The sequence below is a fragment of the Bombina bombina genome, chromosome 8, assembly GCF_027579735.1.
Source record: "Bombina bombina isolate aBomBom1 chromosome 8, aBomBom1.pri, whole genome shotgun sequence".
In the NCBI taxonomy this organism is placed as follows: domain Eukaryota; kingdom Metazoa; phylum Chordata; class Amphibia; order Anura; family Bombinatoridae; genus Bombina; species Bombina bombina.
The window spans coordinates 184608180-184628435 of record NC_069506.1 but is presented as its reverse complement, the minus strand read 5'-3'; the positions used below and the strand labels follow the sequence as shown (position 1 = coordinate 184628435).

Here is a 20256-nt window from a genome sequence, read left to right as displayed (position 1 = left end):
TGTTAGGGTTAGACTTAGATTTATTGGTTAATACATATAGTGGCGGCGACTATGAGGGCGCATATTAGGGGTTAATAAATGTAGGTAGGTGGCGGCGATGTTAGGGGCGGCAGATTAGGGGTTAATAAGTACAGGTAGGTTGCAGCGACATTGGGGGCGGCAGTGTAGGGGTTAATACATATAATGTAGGTGACGGTGGTGCCCGGAGCGGCAGATTAGGGGTTAATAAATTTATTATAGTGTATGTGATGCGGGAGGGCCTCGGTTTAGGGGTTAATAGGTAGTTTATGGGTGTTAGTGTACTTTGTAGCAGTTTAGTTATGAGTTTTATGGTACCGCGTTGTACATAAAACTCTTAACTGCTGACTTTCAAATGCGGTTCGAATCTTGATGGGATAGGGTGTACCGCTCACTTTTTGGCCTCCCAGGACAGACTCATAATACCAGCGGTATGAAAGTCCCATAGAAAAATGACTTTACAAAGTTTACGTAAGTTGTTTTGCAGTAAGGCCAAAAAAGTGTGCGGTGACCCTAAACCTGCAAGACCAGCAGGTGTAAAAAAGCAGCGTAAACACCTGTTAACGCTGCATTTTCAGCTACCGCAAAACTCGTAATCTAGTCTTCAGTTTGTAAGGTCAGTCCTATACAAGTAAAAGTGAAATCATGGAATCAGTTAAATAGCATGCATCCCTTAGAAAGTATGTTTATAAGGAACACTTATATCTCTGAAAGCTTGAGGTGAGTCTTTTAGAGAAATTATACAGAACTGGTGGAGTTCTAGAAAAAGTCTTGTAGGCATAATCATGTGGAAGTAACGGGAGAGGAGATCTTGCAAAGTGCCAAGGGGTGAAAACAAGAATATTTGTTTACAAAGTTCAGGGATATAGGAGATTAACGTTTTACTGAGGGTCTTTTATTTTAGGAAAAATATTTGAATCCTATTTTGAGGCTATAGTTAGCCTGTGGAGGGATTATCAGAGACAGGCACCAGATTAGATAATTGTGTAAGAAATATGAGATTGGTCTGGCAGAGCCTCTCATTACAGATTGCAGTGAAGAAGGAAAATTGCTTAGAAGACCAAAGATGATGGAGTAGCATTTTTCAAGGCAGGAATATAATGTGTGCGTGGATAAAAATCTTAACTGTATGAGGAAGTATTACATTTATATTTTTGAGATAGAAGTATCAGGAATCAGCCAAGGACTGCATTTGAGGAACTAATTAATGTTCTTAGATTAATATTACACTGTGGCTGTGGTCATAAGAGTGTTGTTAATAGTAATCATGATTTAAGGGTTAAACAGAGTGGCCGAAGGGTGAATTGTACACATGGATGAAGTAGCAAAATGAGAGATATCATAGATAAGGCAAATACAATGCTTTTATAAATTCAATCTCAATTTAGAACATATACACGACCATAAAAATGGACAGCAAGTGGTTATCAGCCATGAGAAAAAAAGTAAAATAGTCAAGGGAAGATTGCAGGGTGATCTTAAGGAATCCTCTGAGGAAGATGATGATTCAAATGAAGAAGGAAATGGTAAGTTGAAGTAATTAAGAACTTATATAAACATGTTATTCTCTATAGTCAAACTAATTACTATTTACCATGATACATCCCACTTAAAATAGAGTAATTTAAGTAAATATAACTTGTCAAGGAAGTAAGAAATATAGGGGCCAATTAATTAAGTGCTGGGCTGAAGCGTGCTGGGCTGTAGCGAATCATGTCCCCCGGCATCGCTAAATGCTGACAGCATACTCTGTCAGCATTTAACATTGCACAAGCATTTCTTGGGAAATGCTTGTGTAATGCTGCCCCCTGCATATTTGAGGCCAATTGTCCGCTAGCAGGGGGTGTTAATCATCCTGATCGTACCTAAAAGGTGGCAGACGAATTAAGGAGAAACAATCTTACAACCGCTGTTTCTTAACTTAAGTTTACGGGGAGCCGGAAACTAAGGGCGTAGAAGGCAGCATCTGCTGCTTATTAAATCTACCCCATAGACTTTATCTGTAAAATGTCATTTAAATATTTTGAATGAAACAAATTTGCTCATCAGTTTGATCCTCTCCATTTTATAACAGGTATTCATGTAAATGGCAAATTTGAAGTCGGAAAAATCATTGGCCATCATAAAGCACATGGTGACTTCGACAGCAGCAGCAGTGCAGAAATTAAGGTTATCAAAGGACATTTGAACCAAGGTCACAAAAGTAAGTACAATTTTCTTATAATCCTTTATTTTTATTCTATCAGGTTGCACTTTTCTATTAACCCTTCATATACAGAAAAAGTAAAAAAAAAAATTAAGAAAATATTCATGTTGATTTACATTAAAATTTTAAAGATTGTCAATATTCTCCAAAGGCAGCTGTTTAATTGTCCTTCACTATTTTTCATTCGCTTACAAAAAGTCAGTTTCATTTTGGTCTGCATGGCATAGCCAATCAAAATTAGACTGGGAAATTATAGTCTGCTCAAATGTCATATATAGATTTGTATTGAACATATATGATAAGAGATAATAAGGATAATGGTGTTTTAGAAGTGCAAATCTAATTGCCTACTTATTTTTGAAAACTGAAGGTTATTTAAAACTGCTGTAGATTTAGTACAAATATAATTAAATTATTAGATACTTTATTTAAATGATTTATATTAAAAAAGTCACAAGTTATTTATGTTTAGTGTCATGTTGCAAATATTATGTCCACTAATAGATGAAGAAGAATCATCTGAGGAGAGAGAGGTTAATACCAAGGAAAATATCAAGATTTCCAAGGAAGATGAGGACAACTCAAAAGGTGAGTTGATATTTTTTTTATTAAATGAAAATGTTTTGAGTTTTAAAAATGGGTAAATTTAACTCCTGATCTCTTTTACCATTCATGTATATAGATAAATCTAACTACGTTCTTGTGTGATCAAATAATTTTTAACAATATTTAAACACTGGAACAATTTAATGCAGTATATCTTAGTGACGTCAAACTTTACTATCAAATTACTATTAGTAGATAATGAAGCACATGACTCAGTACTCAAGCCCTGCTGTTTCAATGCTGCTCATGGAACTGATAGATTGTAGGTCTGCATTTATGAAGCTGAGTTAGTAACTTTGAGGACATTTTGGTGCAGGTTTGCTTATGTGAACCTGCAACCGAAAGATAAGAAGCACCACTCTTACAAGCGATGCTTCTTAATGTGGCGTTGCGGATGTCAAACATCCTGGACTTATTCATCTGATATAACTGGCAAGCCCTGCTTTTACACAATTGATTGTGGGAGAACAGGTTACTCGGCTCCACAACGGTTTGCTTGTGCAATGTTAAATTCCATCAGTGCAATTCTTTATTGTTATTATAACATGTTAAAATCTAGGAAGCAAAAATAGACATAGAACAATTCCAAGATAAATTAAACTAAGTTACAGTAAACCTACTAACATGGCTAATTAGTCTTCCTGGTGATAGTAAGGTATCTGTTTTATAAAATAATCTTTATTTAAGCAGGTCTTCACATGAAAGGTAACATCAAACTGAAAAATATTAAAGGTGCAATCAGCAGGATCAAGTCAAAAATAGTCAAAATCAATGGAAAAGTAAGGAAAGGACAGCAGAAAGAATCATCCGAGGAAGACACATCTGATTTAAATGGAGAACAACGTGAGTGGGAACTTTAAAAATCTGGTTTTAACATTATCAATTTGTTGTGATTCATGTCATTAGTAAAGTTGTCTTTACAACTTTGCCTCCTATGCCTCTGTGCATTTTAAATATGGCCTTGAATGAAGCAACACTGCTCTATTTTTTACTTGCAGCCAAGAATGGTAAAACAACAACATGCCAGTGTCTAGTGTATTACTGGCAGTGAGTGTTTTTTATGTATCCAGTGGGGTAAAATTCCTGCTCTGAGTTTTTTTACTGGGAACCCTAGACATGTACAAAATACTGCTTTGTGTGTGTTACTGGCAGTAAAGGGCTAAAATCAATGCTGTGTATGTTACTGGCAGTCAAGGGGATAAAATAATTGCTCAGGTGTGAAAAATATTGATAGTGGGGACTAAGGTAGAGCTTTGTAGAGGGGCCATTGTGTGATCCCACTTCACATCACCAGTTCACAGTCACCTACAGCTAGTATAGTATTTTCATGGTGTAAAGCTGACAATCCTAATCATTAGTGGTAATAGACCATCCAAATGTTTTTCTTCATAGAGGATGGATCATTTTATGGACTTTAAGTTTAAAATTACATTTGCATCTCTTTAATTTTCTCTCAAAATAATGATTTAAAACATTGTTCAGATCCTTCCTATGAGAATAAATGCATCCCTATCACTATTTTTTATTTGAAAAAGGAATTAGATGCATAGCTCAAATGTAATATCATTTTATACAGAATGTAACCATTTTTCTTATTTTATTATTTTTTCCACCATTAACCTAATTTGTAAATCCATTAAAAAAAGAATAAACTCAACAATAAATTTGCTATAAGTTTAATTATTCAAAGTGGAAGAAAAATTACTTAATAATAATTTAAATCCAAAATCCCAATACCCCAGACAGGCTGGAGTTCATCCAGTGTGATTCAGAACCCTGACCCATCATAATGCAGCACATTGATTGTATAAGATGTGCAGTAGCTCATTTATAACTGTACCAAACTGATAAATCTAAACATTACTCAAAAGTCTTTTCAAGGGCTATGTTCCTGGACTGCAAAGCAATGCAAAATTTGCAAACAAAATATAGTTTATTTTGTAGGCAAATCTTTTTGCTGCTTAAAATAAAAAAAAAAAAATACTTTATTGTGGCTTTCAATAAAATAGAATAACTTTTTTCTTGCCACTACATAAAGTGTTAGAAATCAGAATTTGTTTAACAAATTTGTAGGGTTGATAGTGCTAAAATAATATGTTGTAATGAATTGGAACATTAAACATTTGCACTTCAATAGTTTTATTATATGAAATGTGTTACTGTTGCTATAACTGAAGTCTCTAAACTGCAGCACATATTTAGAATCTCACACAAATTATTAATATACAGACTTCCTGGTCAAAAACTGTATCACATTTATACAGGACAGCTTTTTGAAGAAAATAAAACAAAAAAACACAGTTATAATTTGATATCAAGGAGAGTAACATAACCTCATTTTCAGAAGAAGAAGACTCGGATAAAGAGATTAGTGTGGAAAACAAAGAAACTAACATTCCAGAAGTAGAAGAGGAGCCTATTACCAAAAGTGTTTATATTCCTCTAGTACACCCTGAAGAAGAAACAGTTGTTGCACAAGAATCAAGACGTAAGTAGTAATTCTCCCAAATTATTTTTAAGAGCTAATTTATTTATTTATACTTGTGATATGTCAACAGTTGTGTACAGAATTTGTTCAATCCAGCTACGGTGAATGTAACCTACACTGAATACACAGGCCCCTATTTATCAAGGTCAGTGTAGACAAGGTTCTCGGACAGCATTTAACATCATATGAACAAATGCTTGTGCAGCCCATTCTTCTACTTTTGTGCAAACATTCTTGCAAGAGCAGGGCTCATCCTGGACAAATTATGTTTGTCATCTGCAACCTCTAAGGTTACCAGACACATTAAGAAGCAGTGACTTTAACAGGTATGTGACAAGACATCACTTAACCCCAGAGCAAATGCTGTGGGGGGCCTTCCCATTTCAATATGGCCCTTTCTGGCCTCTTGCAATCAATAGAGGCTGAGTTGGCAGCCACATAGGATCAAGAGGATCATAATGCATGGTATGAGTCCTGTTTTATGAGGGAGGTAGCCAAGGTGTAGGTGGAGCCCAGACACCCCTGGTTCCATCCCTGTTGGTATGCTACCATTGACTGAAAGGTCAGAAAGTTCCCCTATATGTGTGGGCCCAACATCAATTGAGACCTCCAAGACCTCTGCAGTTACACGTATGGTTCATAGATGCTTCAAACATTTTGCTTTCTCAACAGAAGGCCCTGGAGCAGTAGTAAGCAATAGTAAGTAAGCAATAGTAATAATATACATACTACTATGTATAATGATTTTGAGGATAGATAGATAGATAGATAGATAGATAGATAGATTGACCTGCAACCTTCACTAATAGAAGGCTCCCCTGCATTAGGATTTTACACATTCTGCACACCTTTGTATAGATTGGCTGCTATGAGCCCCTCAGCACTTGGGCCCTGGTGCCACTGCATCTGCTGCAACAACTGCAATGACCCCTAAGCAGTATGTTATGAATGGATCCAAAGAAGGTGCCCCTAGATGTGTGTGCCCAACTTCAACTTAGACCTCTGTAGTTATCCCCATTGAGCATAAGACCAGCACTTCATCATTTTTTTCTTGCATGAGGCTGCAAAAGCCACAATGGCCCCTAAGCTGCATAAATGGGGTCCACTAATTAATTTGTGCAAACACAGATTTATGCCTCTGAAAAAAAAATATTTTCCTGCTTTCCTCAATGTAGAAGATTACAGTCTTCTTAATACTCAAAGTGAGTGATTTTTTCAAAATGTTATTTTCAGAAGAAGAATCGAGTAATACAAATACTGAAGAATCAAATGTAGAAAATAACATCAACACAAATATTGATGAAGAAAACAGCCAAGTAAATGAGGGTGCCATTACTGAAGCTCCTGTTGAAGTAAATGCTAAGCCTCTAATAGGAGAAGGTAAGTCAAAGTTTTAGGAAAAAAATAGTGGCCTAGATTACGAGTTGTGCGTTAGCCTTAAAAAAACAGCATTGGACGGTCCTAACGCTGCTTTTTAACGCCCGCTGGTATTACGAGTCTTGCAGGTACAGGTGTACCGCTCACTTTTTTGGCCAGACTCGGAAATACCGCAAATCCACTTACGTCAATTGTGTATCCTATATTTTCAATGGGACTTGCATAGCGCCGCTATTACGAGTCTGACAAAAAGTGAGCACTAGACCCTCTCCTGTCAAGCCTGGTACCGCATTTTAAAGTCAGTAGTTAAGAGTTTTACACTACAACGCTGTAGCATAAAACTTTTAACTAAACTAAAGTGCTAAAAAGTACACTAACGCCCATAAACTACCTATTAACCCCTAAACCGAGCCCCCCCCACATCGCAAACACTAAAATACATTTTTAACCCCTAATCTGCTGAACCGGACATCGCCGCCACTATAATAAATATATTAACCCCTAAACCGCTGCACTCCCGCCCTGCAAACATTAGTTAAATATTATTAACCCCTAATCTGCCATCCCTACACATCGCCAACACCTACCTACATTTATTAACCCCTAATCTGCCGCCCCCAATGTCGCCGCCACTATATTAAAGTTATTAACCCCTAAATCTAAGTCTAACCCTAACCCTAACACCCCCTAACTTATATATAATTTAAATAAATATAAATAAAATTACTATAATTAAGTAAATTATTCCTATTTAAAACTAAATACTTACCTGTAAAATAAACCCTAAGCTAGCTACAATATAACTAATAGTTACATTGTAACTATCTTAGGGTTTATTTTTATTTTACAGGCACTTTGTATTTATTTTAAATAGGTACAATAGTTATTAAATAGTTATTAACTATTTAATAACTACCTAGTTAAAATAAAGACAAATTTACCTTTAAAATAAAACCTAACCTAAGTTACAAATACACCTAACACTACACTACAATTAAATTAATTACCTAAATTAAATACAATTAATTACAATAAAATAAAATTATCTAAAGTACAAACCCCCCCCCACTAAATTACAGAAATAATAAAGAAATTACAATAATTTTAAACTAATTACACCTAATGTAATCCCCCTAACAAAATAAAAAAAGCCCTACCCTACACTAAATTACAAATAGGCCTTAAAAGGGCCTTTGCGGGGCGTTGCCCCAAAGTAATCAGCTCTTTTACCTGAAAAAAAATTACAATAGAATGCCAGCTCAATCCTATTGGCTGATTGGAATTTGTACTTTAGATAATTTTATTTAATTGTAATTAATTGTATTTAATTTAGGTAATTAATTTAATTGTAGTGTAGTGTTAGGTGTAATTGTAGCTTAGGTTAGGTTTTATTTTACAGGTAAATTTGTATTTATTTTAGCTAGGTAATTATTAAATAGTTAATAACTATTTAATAACTATTGTACCTAGTTAAAATAAATACTAAGTTGCCTGTAAAATAAAAATAAACCCCAAGCTAGCTACAATGTAACTATTAGTTATATTGTAGCTAGCTTAGGGTTTATTTTACAGGTGAGTATTTAGTTTTAAACCAGAATTATTTAGTTAATTAAAGTAATTTTATTTAGATTTATTTAAATTATATTTAAGTTAGGGGGGGTTAGGGTTAGACTTAGGTTTAGGGGTTAATATGTTTATTATAGTGGTGGCGACGTTGGGGGTGGCAGATTAGGGGTTAATAAATGTAGTTAGGTTGCGGCGACATTGGGGGCTGCAGATTAGGGGTTAATAAATATAATGTAGGTGTCGGCAATGTTGGGGGCAGCAGATTAGGGGTTCATAAGTATAACGTAGGTGGCGGCTGTGTCCGGAGTGGCAGATTAGGGGTTAATAATATAATGCAGGTGTAAGATTAGGGGTGTTTAGACTCGGGGTTCATGTAAGGGTGTTAGGTGTAGACATATATGTATTTTCCCCATAGGAATCAATGGGGCTGCGTTACGAGCTTTACGCTGCTTTTTTGCAGGTGTTAGGTTTTTTTTCAGCCGGCTCTCCCACATTGATTCCTAAGGGGAAATCGTGCACGAGCACATTTAGCCAGCTCACCGCGCTGGTATTGAGGTGAAATGTGGAGCTAAATTTTGCTCTATGCTCACTTTTTTGCAGTTAACGCCGGGTTTGTAAAAACCTGTAATACCAGCGCTGTCTGTAAGTGAGCGGTGAGCATAAATTGCTCGTTAGCACTGCACAGCCTCTAACGCAAAACTCATAATCTAGGCGAGTGTTTTTAATTATCTCAACCGAAAAGCGTATTATTTAAATGTCATAGCCTGAAGGAATAGTTTTTGAAATCCCATAGAGCTGCCTCCCATAGAAAGTAATAAGACTCTCTGGGGGTAGAGAATCTCACAAGGGAAAGTGAGGCTAATAGGAGAGCACCAGGCAGTGATATAAATTCTCCGTTAGCAGTTAATACAAATAAAACTGAGATGTTTTTTTAACTACAGTTTAACTTGTATTTGCCTCTAGTTTAGTATACATTACTTTTCTTTCAGTTAAATTAGTGTATTGTTAACTTCACCTAAATGCAATTGGTGAGATAAATCAGGTTTAGATAGTGATTTACAGAATTTTCAGTGTTTATTTTTTTAACGAATTCCGCAAGAGTACTTGCATGCTTGGATAATCTTGAACAGTTATCTTTTTTTTTTAAAACAGACTTAAATCAACCTACCCTAATATTTGAATTAAAATCTGTCTATTATAGTGTAGTAATATATACATAAGAAATCCGTGATTTTAATTGGATAAAAATAAATAAATTATAAATCAGAATATTATATGTATGAAAAGGAAATTTGTAGTTCTTGTGATGATGTTGATAGTTTGATATTTATGCCTAGAGATAATTCACAAATGCTGGCCAAGTAACGGGAGTGTGGACTGAATTTCTACAATCCAACTATGATGAATGTAACTATACTAAATACCCTGACTACCATTTTTCAAGATCTATGTTGACAAGGTTCTCAGACAGCATCTGCTGCCAGAAATTGACATTGCACATGCAAGTGCATGTACAAACCCTTCTGTGCTTTGAATGACGTTTGATATCTGCAGACTCTGAGGTTGCACACAGCAGCTGTTATAACAGGGATGTAACTAGACCGCATTGGGCCCCAAGGCAAAGGTTGCGGTCGTGGGGCCCCCATTTCAATAGCGCATTTTCTTGCCTTTTCCAATAAATAGTGGCTCGCTGGCAGTCACATAGGAATAAGGGTAGCTACTTCTATGTTACTATGAGTCATCCTTCTTGCTTGTTTAGTCTAGAACAGAGAATATGTATGTGTGCAGCCTTCCTGTATACAAATAGTGGCTGTTTTTTCTGTGGAACAAAACAGTGGCAACTATTTTGTATACTCTACCACAATATTTGTAACGGCAAATCTATACTGTACAAGTGAGCCCTGTTTTGTGTGGGGTACATAGAGTGATCAGACATGTTACAGGTGGAGCCTAGACACCACCTGTAGGTACACCATTGCTGACTAAAGGACCATATCGGGTACCTAAATATGTGGGACAGCTCTCAAAAGAGACCTCTGAGACACCTGATTTATGACTGTCTTTTTGTTTTCCTGCTTCCTTAAATGTAGAAGATTTCAGTTCTCTTAATAGTCCCAGTAAGAGATTTGAGTTCTTTTTTGTTTATTTTCAGAAGAGTCAGAAAATACAAAGACTGTAGAAACAAATGTGGAAAATAACAGCAACACAAATATTGATGAAGAAAACAGCCAAGTAAATGAAGGCTCCATTATTGAAGCTCCTGTGGAAGTAGATGCTAAGCCTCTAATAGGGGAAGGTAAATCTAAATTTTAGGAAATAAAATAGTGTTTTTAATTATCTCATCCAAAAAAGCATATTCTTTAAATTTCATGGCCTAATTCTCAAAAAATCTCCAGTCTGGAGAGAAATTGGTCATAAGACCAGCACTTCATAACTTTTTTCTTGCATGAGGCTGCAACAGCCACAATGGCCCCTAAGCTGCATCTTATAAATGGGGTCCACTAATTAATTTGTGCAAACACAGATGTATGCCTCTTTGAAAAAAAATTGTTCCTGCTTTCCTCAATGTAGAAGATTACAGTACTCAATACTCAAAGTGAGTGATTTTTTCAAAATGTTATTTTCAGAAGAAGAATCAAGTAATACAAATACTGAAGAATCAAATGTAGAAAATAACATCAACACAAATACTGATGAAGAAAAGATCCAAGTAAATGGAGGCACCATTACTGAAGCGCCTGTGGAAGTAGATGCTAAGCCTCTAATAGGGGAAGGTAAATTTTTAAGTTTTAGGAAAAAATTTGTGGTTTTAATTATCTCATCCAAAAAGCATATTCTTTAAATGTCATGGCCTGATCAACCTGGGGAGAAATTATAATGCAGACTTCACAGGGTCTCTAGGGAAAGGGACGGTATCTGAAATCACATAGAGCTGCCTCCCATAGAAAGTAATAAGGCTCTCTGGGGTAGAGAATCTCACAAGGGAAAGTGAGGCTAATAGAAGAGCACCAGGCAGTGATATCAATTCTCAGTTAGCAGTTAATACAAATAAAACTGAAATGTTTAACTGCAGTTTAACTTGTATTTGCCTCTAGTTTAGTATACATTACTTTTCTGTCAGTTAAATTAGTGTATTGCGAACTTCACCTAAATGCAATTGGTGAGAATCAGGTTTAGATAATAGTGATTTACAGAATTTTCAGTGTTTATTTTTTAATGAATTCCACAAGAGTACTTGCATGCTTGAATAATGAATATTATATGTACGAAAAGGACATTTGTAGTTCTTGTGATATGTTGATAGTTTAAAATTTATGCCCAGAGATAACTCACAAATGCTGGCCAAGTAACTGGAGTGTGGACCGAATTTGTCCAATCCAGCTATGGTGAATGTAACCTATACTAAATACCTTGACTACTATTTGATACGGTGGTGGGGCCCTCATTTCAATAGCGCATTTTCTTGCCTTTTCCAATAAATAGTGGCTACGCTGGCAGACACATAGGAATACGGGTAGCTACTTCTATGTTACGATGAGTCATCCTTCTTGCTTGTTTAGTCTAGAACAGAGAATATGTATGTATGCAGCCCTCCTGTATACAAATAGTGGCTGTTTTTCTTGTGCAACAAAACAGTGGCGACAATTTTGAATACTCTACCACCATATTTGTAACGGTAAATATATACTGTACAAGTGAGCCCTGTTTTGTGTGGGGTACATAAAGTGGTCAGACATGTTACAGGTGGAGCCTAGACACCACCTGTAGGTACACCACTACTGACTAAAGGACCATATCGGGTACCTAAATATGTGGGACAGCTCTCAAAAGAGACCTCTGAGACACCTGATTTATGACTGTCTTTTTGTTTTCCTGCTTCCTTAAATGTAGAAGATTTCAGTTCTCTTAATAGTCCCAGTAAGAGATTTGAGTTCTTTTTTGTTTATTTTCAGAAGAGTCAGAAAATACAAAGACTGTAGAGACAAATGTAGAAAATAACAGCAACACAAATATTGATGAAGAAAACAGCCAAGTAAATGAAGGCGCCATTATTGAAGCTCCTGTTGAAGTAGATGCTAAGCCTCTAATAGGGGAAGGTAAATCTAAATTTTAGGAAATAAAATAGTGTTTTTAATTATCTCATCCAAAAAAGCATATTCTTTAAATTTCATGGCCTAATTCTCAAAAAATCTCCAGTCTGGAGAGAAATTGGTCATAAGACCAGCACTTCATAACTTTTTTCTTGCATGAGGCTGCAACAGCCACAATGGCCCCTAAGCTGCATCTTATAAATGGGGTCCACTAATTAATTTGTGCAAACACAGATGTATGCCTCTTTGAAAAAAAATTGTTCCTGCTTTCCTCAATGTAGAAGATTACAGTACTCAATACTCAAAGTGAGTGATTTTTTCAAAATGTTATTTTCAGAAGAAGAATCAAGTAATACAAATACTGAAGAATCAAATGTAGAAAATAACATCAACACAAATACTGATGAAGAAAAGATCCAAGTAAATGGAGGCACCATTACTGAAGCGCCTGTGGAAGTAGATGCTAAGCCTCTAATAGGGGAAGGTAAATTTTTAAGTTTTAGGAAAAAATTTGTGGTTTTAATTATCTCATCCAAAAAGCATATTCTTTAAATGTCATGGCCTGATCAGCCTGGGGAGAAATTATAATGCAGACTTCACAGGGTCTCTAGGGAAAGGGACGGTATCTGAAATCACATAGAGCTGCCTCCCATAGAAAGTAATAAGGCTCTCTGGGGTAGAGAATCTCACAAGGGAAAGTGAGGCTAATAGAAGAGCACCAGGCAGTGATATCAATTCTCAGTTAGCAGTTAATACAAATAAAACTGAAATGTTTAACTGCAGTTTAACTTGTATTTGCCTCTAGTTTAAGTATACATTACTTTTCTGTCAGTTAAATTAGTGTATTGCGAACTTCACCTAAATGCAATTGGTGAGAATCAGGTTTAGATAATAGTGATTTACAGAATTTTCAGTGTTTATTTTTTAATGAATTCCACAAGAGTACTTGCATGCTTGAATAATGAATATTATATGTACGAAAAGGACATTTGTAGTTCTTGTGATATGTTGATAGTTTAAAATTTATGCCCAGAGATAACTCACAAATGCTGGCCAAGTAACTGGAGTGTGGACCGAATTTGTCCAATCCAGCTATGGTGAATGTAACCTATACTAAATACCTTGACTACTATTTGATACGGTGGTGGGGCCCTCATTTCAATAGCGCATTTTCTTGCCTTTTCCAATAAATAGTGGCTACGCTGGCAGACACATAGGAATACGGGTAGCTACTTCTATGTTACGATGAGTCATCCTTCTTGCTTGTTTAGTCTAGAACAGAGAATATGTATGTATGCAGCCTTCCTGTATACAAATAGTGGCTGTTTTTCTTGTGCAACAAAACAGTGGCGACTATTTTGAATACTCTACCACCATATTTGTAACGGTAAATATATACTGTACAAGTGAGCCCTGTTTTGTGTGGGGTACATAAAGTGGTCAGACATGTTACAGGTGGAGCCTAGACACCACCTGTAGGTACACCACTACTGACTAAAGGACCATATCGGGTACCTAAATATGTGGGACAGCTCTCAAAAGAGACCTCTGAGACACCTGATTTATGACTGTCTTTTTGTTTTCCTGCTTCCTTAAATGTAGAAGATTTCAGTTCTCTTAATAGTCCCAGTAAGAGATTTGAGTTCTTTTTTGTTTATTTTCAGAAGAGTCAGAAAATACAAAGACTGTAGAGACAAATGTAGAAAATAACAGCAACACAAATATTGATGAAGAAAACAGCCAAGTAAATGAAGGCGCCATTATTGAAGCTCCTGTTGAAGTAGATGCTAAGCCTCTAATAGGGGAAGGTAAATCTAAATAATTTTAGGAAAAAAAATAGTGTTTTTAATTATCTCATCCAAAAAGCATATTCTTTAAATTTCATGGCCTGATTCTCAAAAAATCTCCAGTCTGGAGAGAAATTGGTCATAAGACCAGCACTTCATAACTTTTTTCTTGCATGAGGCTGCACCAGCCACAATGGCCCCTAAGCTGCATATTATAAATGGGGTCCACTAATTAGTTTGTGCAAACACAGATTTATGCCTCTTTGAAAAAAAATTGTTTTCCTGCTTTCATCAATGTAGAAGATTACAGTACTCAATACTCAAAGTGAGTGAGTTTTTCGAAATGTTATTTTCAGAAGAAGAATCAAGTAATACAAATACTGAAGAATCAAATGTAGAAAATAACATCAACACAAATACTGATGAAGAAAATAACCAAGTAAATGAGGGCACGATTACTGAAGCGCCTGTGGAAGTAGATGCTAAGCCTTTAATAGGGGAAGATAAATTTAAGTTTTAGGAAAAAATGTGTGGTTTTAATTATCTCATCCAAAAAGCATATTCTTTAAATGTCATGGCATGATTCTCAAAAAATCTTCATCCTGGGGAGAAATTACAATGCAGACTTCACAGGGTCTCTAGGGAAAGGGACAGTATCTGAAATCCCATAGAGCTGCCTCCCATAGAAAGTAATAAGGCTCTGTGGGGTAGAGAACCTCACAAGGGAAAGTGAGGCTAATAGAAGAGCACCAGGCAGTGATATCAATTCTCAGTTAGCAGTTAATACAAATAAAACTGAAATGTTTAACTACAGTTTAACTTGTATTTGCCTCTAGTTTAGTATAAATTAATTTTCTGTCAGTTAAATTAGTGTATTGTGAACTTCACCTAAATGTAATTGCTGAGATAAATCAGGTTTAGATAATAGTTATTTACAGAATTTTCAGTGTTTATTTTTTTAATGAATTCCACAAGAGTACTTGCATGCTTGAATAATGAATATTATATGTATGAAAAGGATATTTGTAGTTCTTGTGATATGTTGATAGTTTAATATTTATGCCCAGGGATAATTCACAAATGCTGGCCAAGTAACGGGAGTGTGGACCGAATTTGTCCAATCCAGCTATGGTGAATGTAACCTATACTAAATACCCTGACTACTATTTATTAAGATCTATGTGGACAAGGTTCGCAGACAGCTTATGCTGCCAGAAATTAACATTGCACATGCAAGTGCATGTGCAACCCCTTCCCGTGCTTTGAATGACATTTGATATCTGCAGACTCTGATGTTGCACACAGCAGCTGTTGTAACAGGGATGTAACTAGACCTCATTGGGCCCCAAAGAAAAGGCTACGGTGGTGGGGCCCCCATTTCAAAAGCGCATTTTCTTGCCTTTTCCAATAAATAGTGGCTATTCTGGCAGACACATAGGAATATGGGTAGCTACTTCTATGTTACGATGAGTCATCCTTCTTGCTTGTTTAGTCTAGAACAGAGAATATGTATGTATGCAGCCTTCTTGTATACAAATAGTGGCTGTTTTTCTTGTGCAACAAAACAGTGGCGACTATTTTGAATACTCTACCACCATATTTGTAACGGCAAATCTATACTGTACAAGTGAGCCCTGTTTTGTGTGGGGTACATAAAGTGGTCAGACATGTTACAGGTGGAGCCTAGACACCACCTGTAGGTACACCACTGCTGACTAAAGGACCATATTGGGTACCTAAATATGTGGGACAGCTCTCAAAAGAGACCTCTGAGACACCTGATTTATGACTGTCTTTTTGTTTTCCTGCTTTCTTAAATGTAGAAGATTTCAGTTCTCTTAATAGTCCCAGTAAGAGATTTGAGTTCTTTTTTGTTTATTTTCAGAAGAGTCAGAAAATACAAAGACTGTAGAGACAAATGTAGAAAATAACAGCAACACAAATATTGATGAAGAAAACAGCCAAGTAAATGAAGGAGCCATTATTGAAGCTCCTGTGGAAGTAGATGCTAAGCCTCTAATAGTGGAAGGTAAATATAAATTTTAGGAAAAAAATAGTGTTTTTAATTATCTCATCCAAAAAGCATATTCTTTAAATTTCATGGCCTAATTCTCAAAAAATCTCCAGTCTGGAGAGAAATTGGTCAAAAGACCAGCACTTCATAACTTTTTTCTTGCATGAGGCTGCACCAGCCACAATGGCCCCTAAGCTGCATCTTATAAATGGAGTCCACTAATTAATTTGTGCAAACACAGATTTATGCCTCTTTGAAAAAATTTGTTCTCCTGCTTTCCTCAATGTAGAAGATTACAGTACTCAATACTCAAAGTGAGTGATTTTTTCAAAATGTTATTTTCAGAAAAAGAATCAAGTAATACAAATACTGAAGAATCAAATGTAGAAAATAACATCAACACAAATACTGATGAAGAAAACAGCCAAGTAAATGAGGGCACGATTACTGAAGCGCCTGTGGAAGTAGATGCTAAGCCTTTAATAGGGGAAGGTAAATTTAAGTTTTAGGAAAAAATTAGTGGTTTTAATTATCTCATCCAAAAAACATATTCTTTAAATGTCATGGCATGATTCTCAAAAAATCTTCAGCCTGGGGACTAATTATAATGCAGACTTCAGGGTCTCTAGGGAAAGGGACTGTATCTGAATCCCATAGAGCTGCCTCCCATAGAAAGTAATAAGGCTCTCTGGGGTAGAGAATCTCACAAGGGAAATTGAGGCTAATAGAAGAGCACCAGGCAGTGATATCAATTCTCAGTTAGCAGTTAATACAAATAAAACTGAAATGTTTAACTACAGTTTAACTTGTATTTGTCTCTAGTTTAGTATAAATTACTTTTCTGTCAGTTAAATTAGTGTATTGTGAACTTCACCTAAATGCAATTGGTGAGATAAATCAGGTTTAGATAATAGTGATTTACAGAATTTTCAGTGTTTATTTTTTTAATGAATTCTACAAGAGTACTTGCATGCTTGAATAATGAATATTATATGTACGAAAAGGACATTTGTAGTTCTTGTGATATGTTGATAGTTTAATATTTATGCCCAGGGATAATTCACAAATGCTGGCCAAGTAACGGGAGTGTGGACCGAATTTGTCCAATCCAGCTATGGTGAATGTAACCTATACTAAATACCCTGACTACTATTTGTTAAGATCTATGTGGACAAGGTTCTCAGACAGCTTATATACAGCACGGGAAGGGGTTGCATGTGCAACCCCTTCCTGTGCTTTGAATGACGTTTGATATCTGCAGACTCTGATGTTGTGCAACAAAACAGTGGCGACTATTTTGAATACTCTACCACCATATTTGTAACGGCAAATCTATACTGTACAAGTGAGCCCTGTTTTGTGTGGGCTACATAAAGTGGTCAGACATGTTACAGGTGGAGCCTAGACACCACCTCTAGGTACACCACTACTGACTAAAGGAACATATCGGGTACCTAAATATGTGGGACAGCTCTCAAAAGAGACCACTGAGACACCTGATTTATGATGTTTTTTTGTTTTACTGGTTCCTTAAATGTAGAAGATTTCAGTTTTCTTAATAGTCCCAGTAAGAGATTTGTGTTTATTTTCAGAAGAGTCAGAAAATACAAAGAATGTAGAAACAAATGGGGAAAATAACAGCAACACAAATATTGATGAAAATAGCCAAATCAATGAGGCCCCCATTACTGAAGCTCCTGTGGAAGTAGATGCTGAACCTGCAATAGCAGGACGTAAGTAGAAGTTTTACAAAAATATGCAGCTTACGTTATGTCATACAAAAAAAACAGTTTTACAAAATCTAAATGCATTAAAACACACACTATAGAAAATGCTAAGTCCAAGAGTAATATTATAATAATAAAAATGTTGCAGAAAAAAACTGAAGATTAAATAAATTAAAATACAAATTAAAGTAAATTAAAATACAAAGTTTAAATGCAGAAAAACTCTCTGCTTGTCTCCTATTCCCATCAAGAAATGTAGAGATGCCCCATTGGAGAGCTACAGCAAAATGTCCCACTTTAAAATGTTGTGAGGGATCTCACAGTACTGGAGAATCATTAAAGATAAAATGATTAGAGTAGAGAGCTTTAAAGACTTGGGTCTTCAGTCTATTTAAAAATGAATTTGGGTTTTAATATAATAATATTATCAACGTCATACGTATTTATTAATCTAGTATCTCTTAAAAAAAAAATAACAGCCGACAGCTTGCGCAGACACGAGCACAAGACTACTTACTATCAGCTATATGTATGTATTTCTAAACATATGTATATCTGTATTCAGATGTGTATTCAGTCTGTAAATACATATATAAACATATAAATACATATATACAGTACATATGTATAGAAATGCATGCATATATATTTATGAACATACTTATATTTATACATGTGTTCCTATCGATCCCTATGTAAAAGCACTTTAGACGTTTTTTTTCTAACACCTGACATGTCATATCTTTATAAGTCTTAACTTTATAACTCTTTATTGCAATGTTTTTAGTTATATTTATTAGATAGTGTTATTATGAGTGCAACTGTACTTTTAAATGTATTTTTGTGTTTTGGGACACTTTTTTGACTTGCGTAACAGTTAACCAGAGCTCTGAAGTTGGTAATCATTGTACATAAATCACGATTGTGATCATGCGTTTGCATTTACTTTTAACTTTTAATATGGGCGGAATTTAACTTGCATGCAAACGGCCACAAAAAATGATATCGCTCCCATACAAACTATAGCGCACCACTAATAATCTAGCTCTATATTAGTTTTAATTTGTATTTTGGGTAGACTTTGTGGAATAACATGAGAAAAAGTAAGTAACTTCCTCATATAGAAAGGCATGTAACCCTGACAGAATAATTATGCTATTCTATATTAATTTTTCTCATTTGAGTCTCTTTTTATTAAAGGGACATGTAACCCAACTTTTTACTTGCATGATTGAGATAGAGCATATAATTTTAATTATCTTTACTTCTATTATCAAATTTGCTTCATTCTATTGGTATCCTTTGTTGAATAAGAAGCAATGCACTACTGATAGCTAGCTGAACACATTGGGTGAACCAATGACAAGAGGCATATATTTGCACCCACCAAGATTAATGTGCATTTAATTCCCCTAGTCATTGTTTCTATTTTTTTTTTTTACTCCACTTTCAGCTGTGGAAGCATTAGGTTCAGAAAACCTGCCAGCGGAAGGAGAATCTTGCATCTTCAATAAAGATTCTGTATTACACGGACAATCTGTTCAGCTCACTTGTGTCACATGGTATGTATAAAAATGCAAGAAAAAGTTATGGTGCAAGGTGACATGGTGTTAGAAATGTGAACAACATTTTTATTTGATTACAAATATTATTTTTATTTGCATATGTTGTGTTTCCACATTCAAAGTTTAGCCTTACCACTATTTAATACTTGTTTGTATGTAGAATATACTGTATATACTGTATATGTGAGAGTTACAGGCAACTAGTTGTAAAATAAGGGCCATATTGACATCCCTTGGTCCATAAAATTATTGGAAATTGCTTTTAACTGTCATGTTAAAATCACAAGAAAGTATTAACGTCCACTATGTGTGAGAGAATATACTGAGTGAGTGGGTAAAAAAATGTTTTGTGAGTTAACAGGGATAATTGCTAAGGAGTTCAGTTTATCCTCTTCTAGAGTGACATCTTTCGGGGATCAGTATCATTTTGGACAAACCAAATTCTATTAAGTTTATTCATATCTTGTCTTTCAGCAACTGCAATAATGGAGCCCTGACATGCATAAAAGACCTTTCTTGTCAAGGTAGTTTTCACACTTTGTTTAATCTAAATGGTTTATGAATTTACTCTATGAAAAACATCACCATCTGATCATGATATATAGCACTAAATCTGGTGGTTTTCTAGGTGTCTGATTTATTAAGTAATTTACCTAATGTTTAGCTTTTAAAATTACTTACTTTATCAAGGAGGTAAACAAGTTTCTTGTCATATCATGTAATTTATTTTACAAATCACTTACAAATTCACAGTTCTATGAATCTAGGCTTCATTTAATAATACATTTTCAATGTACTATGCAGCTTGCAA

At 35.3% G+C, this 20256-nt stretch overlaps 1 protein-coding gene across 11 annotated transcripts in view; it reads left to right on the top strand.

Annotated features, from left to right (window-relative positions):
- The window catches only part of LOC128638663 (uncharacterized), a 152819-nt gene that overhangs the window by 67946 nt on the left and 64617 nt on the right, over positions 1-20256 (top strand). The window contains exons 29-45 of one of the 11 annotated variants that reach the window (XM_053690769.1): positions 1407-1544; positions 2093-2221; positions 2729-2812; positions 3521-3673; positions 5175-5318; positions 6552-6698; positions 10414-10557; positions 10889-11035; positions 12215-12358; positions 12690-12836; positions 14017-14160; positions 14496-14643; positions 16026-16168; positions 16499-16645; positions 17746-17886; positions 19334-19442; positions 19920-19969. In XM_053690769.1, coding sequence (XP_053546744.1) covers positions 1407-1544; positions 2093-2221; positions 2729-2812; positions 3521-3673; positions 5175-5318; positions 6552-6698; positions 10414-10557; positions 10889-11035; positions 12215-12358; positions 12690-12836; positions 14017-14160; positions 14496-14643; positions 16026-16168; positions 16499-16645; positions 17746-17886; positions 19334-19442; positions 19920-19969 — 2259 coding nt within the window. Of the gene's footprint in view, positions 1-1406; positions 1545-2092; positions 2222-2728; positions 2813-3517; positions 3674-5174; positions 5319-6551; positions 6699-10413; positions 10558-10888; positions 11036-12214; positions 12359-12689; positions 12837-14016; positions 14161-14495; positions 14644-16024; positions 16169-16498; positions 16646-17745; positions 17887-19333; positions 19443-19919; positions 19970-20256 lie in introns of all 11 variants that reach the window. The other 10 variants (XM_053690770.1, XM_053690774.1, XM_053690772.1 and 7 more) reach the window with 10 other exon arrangements.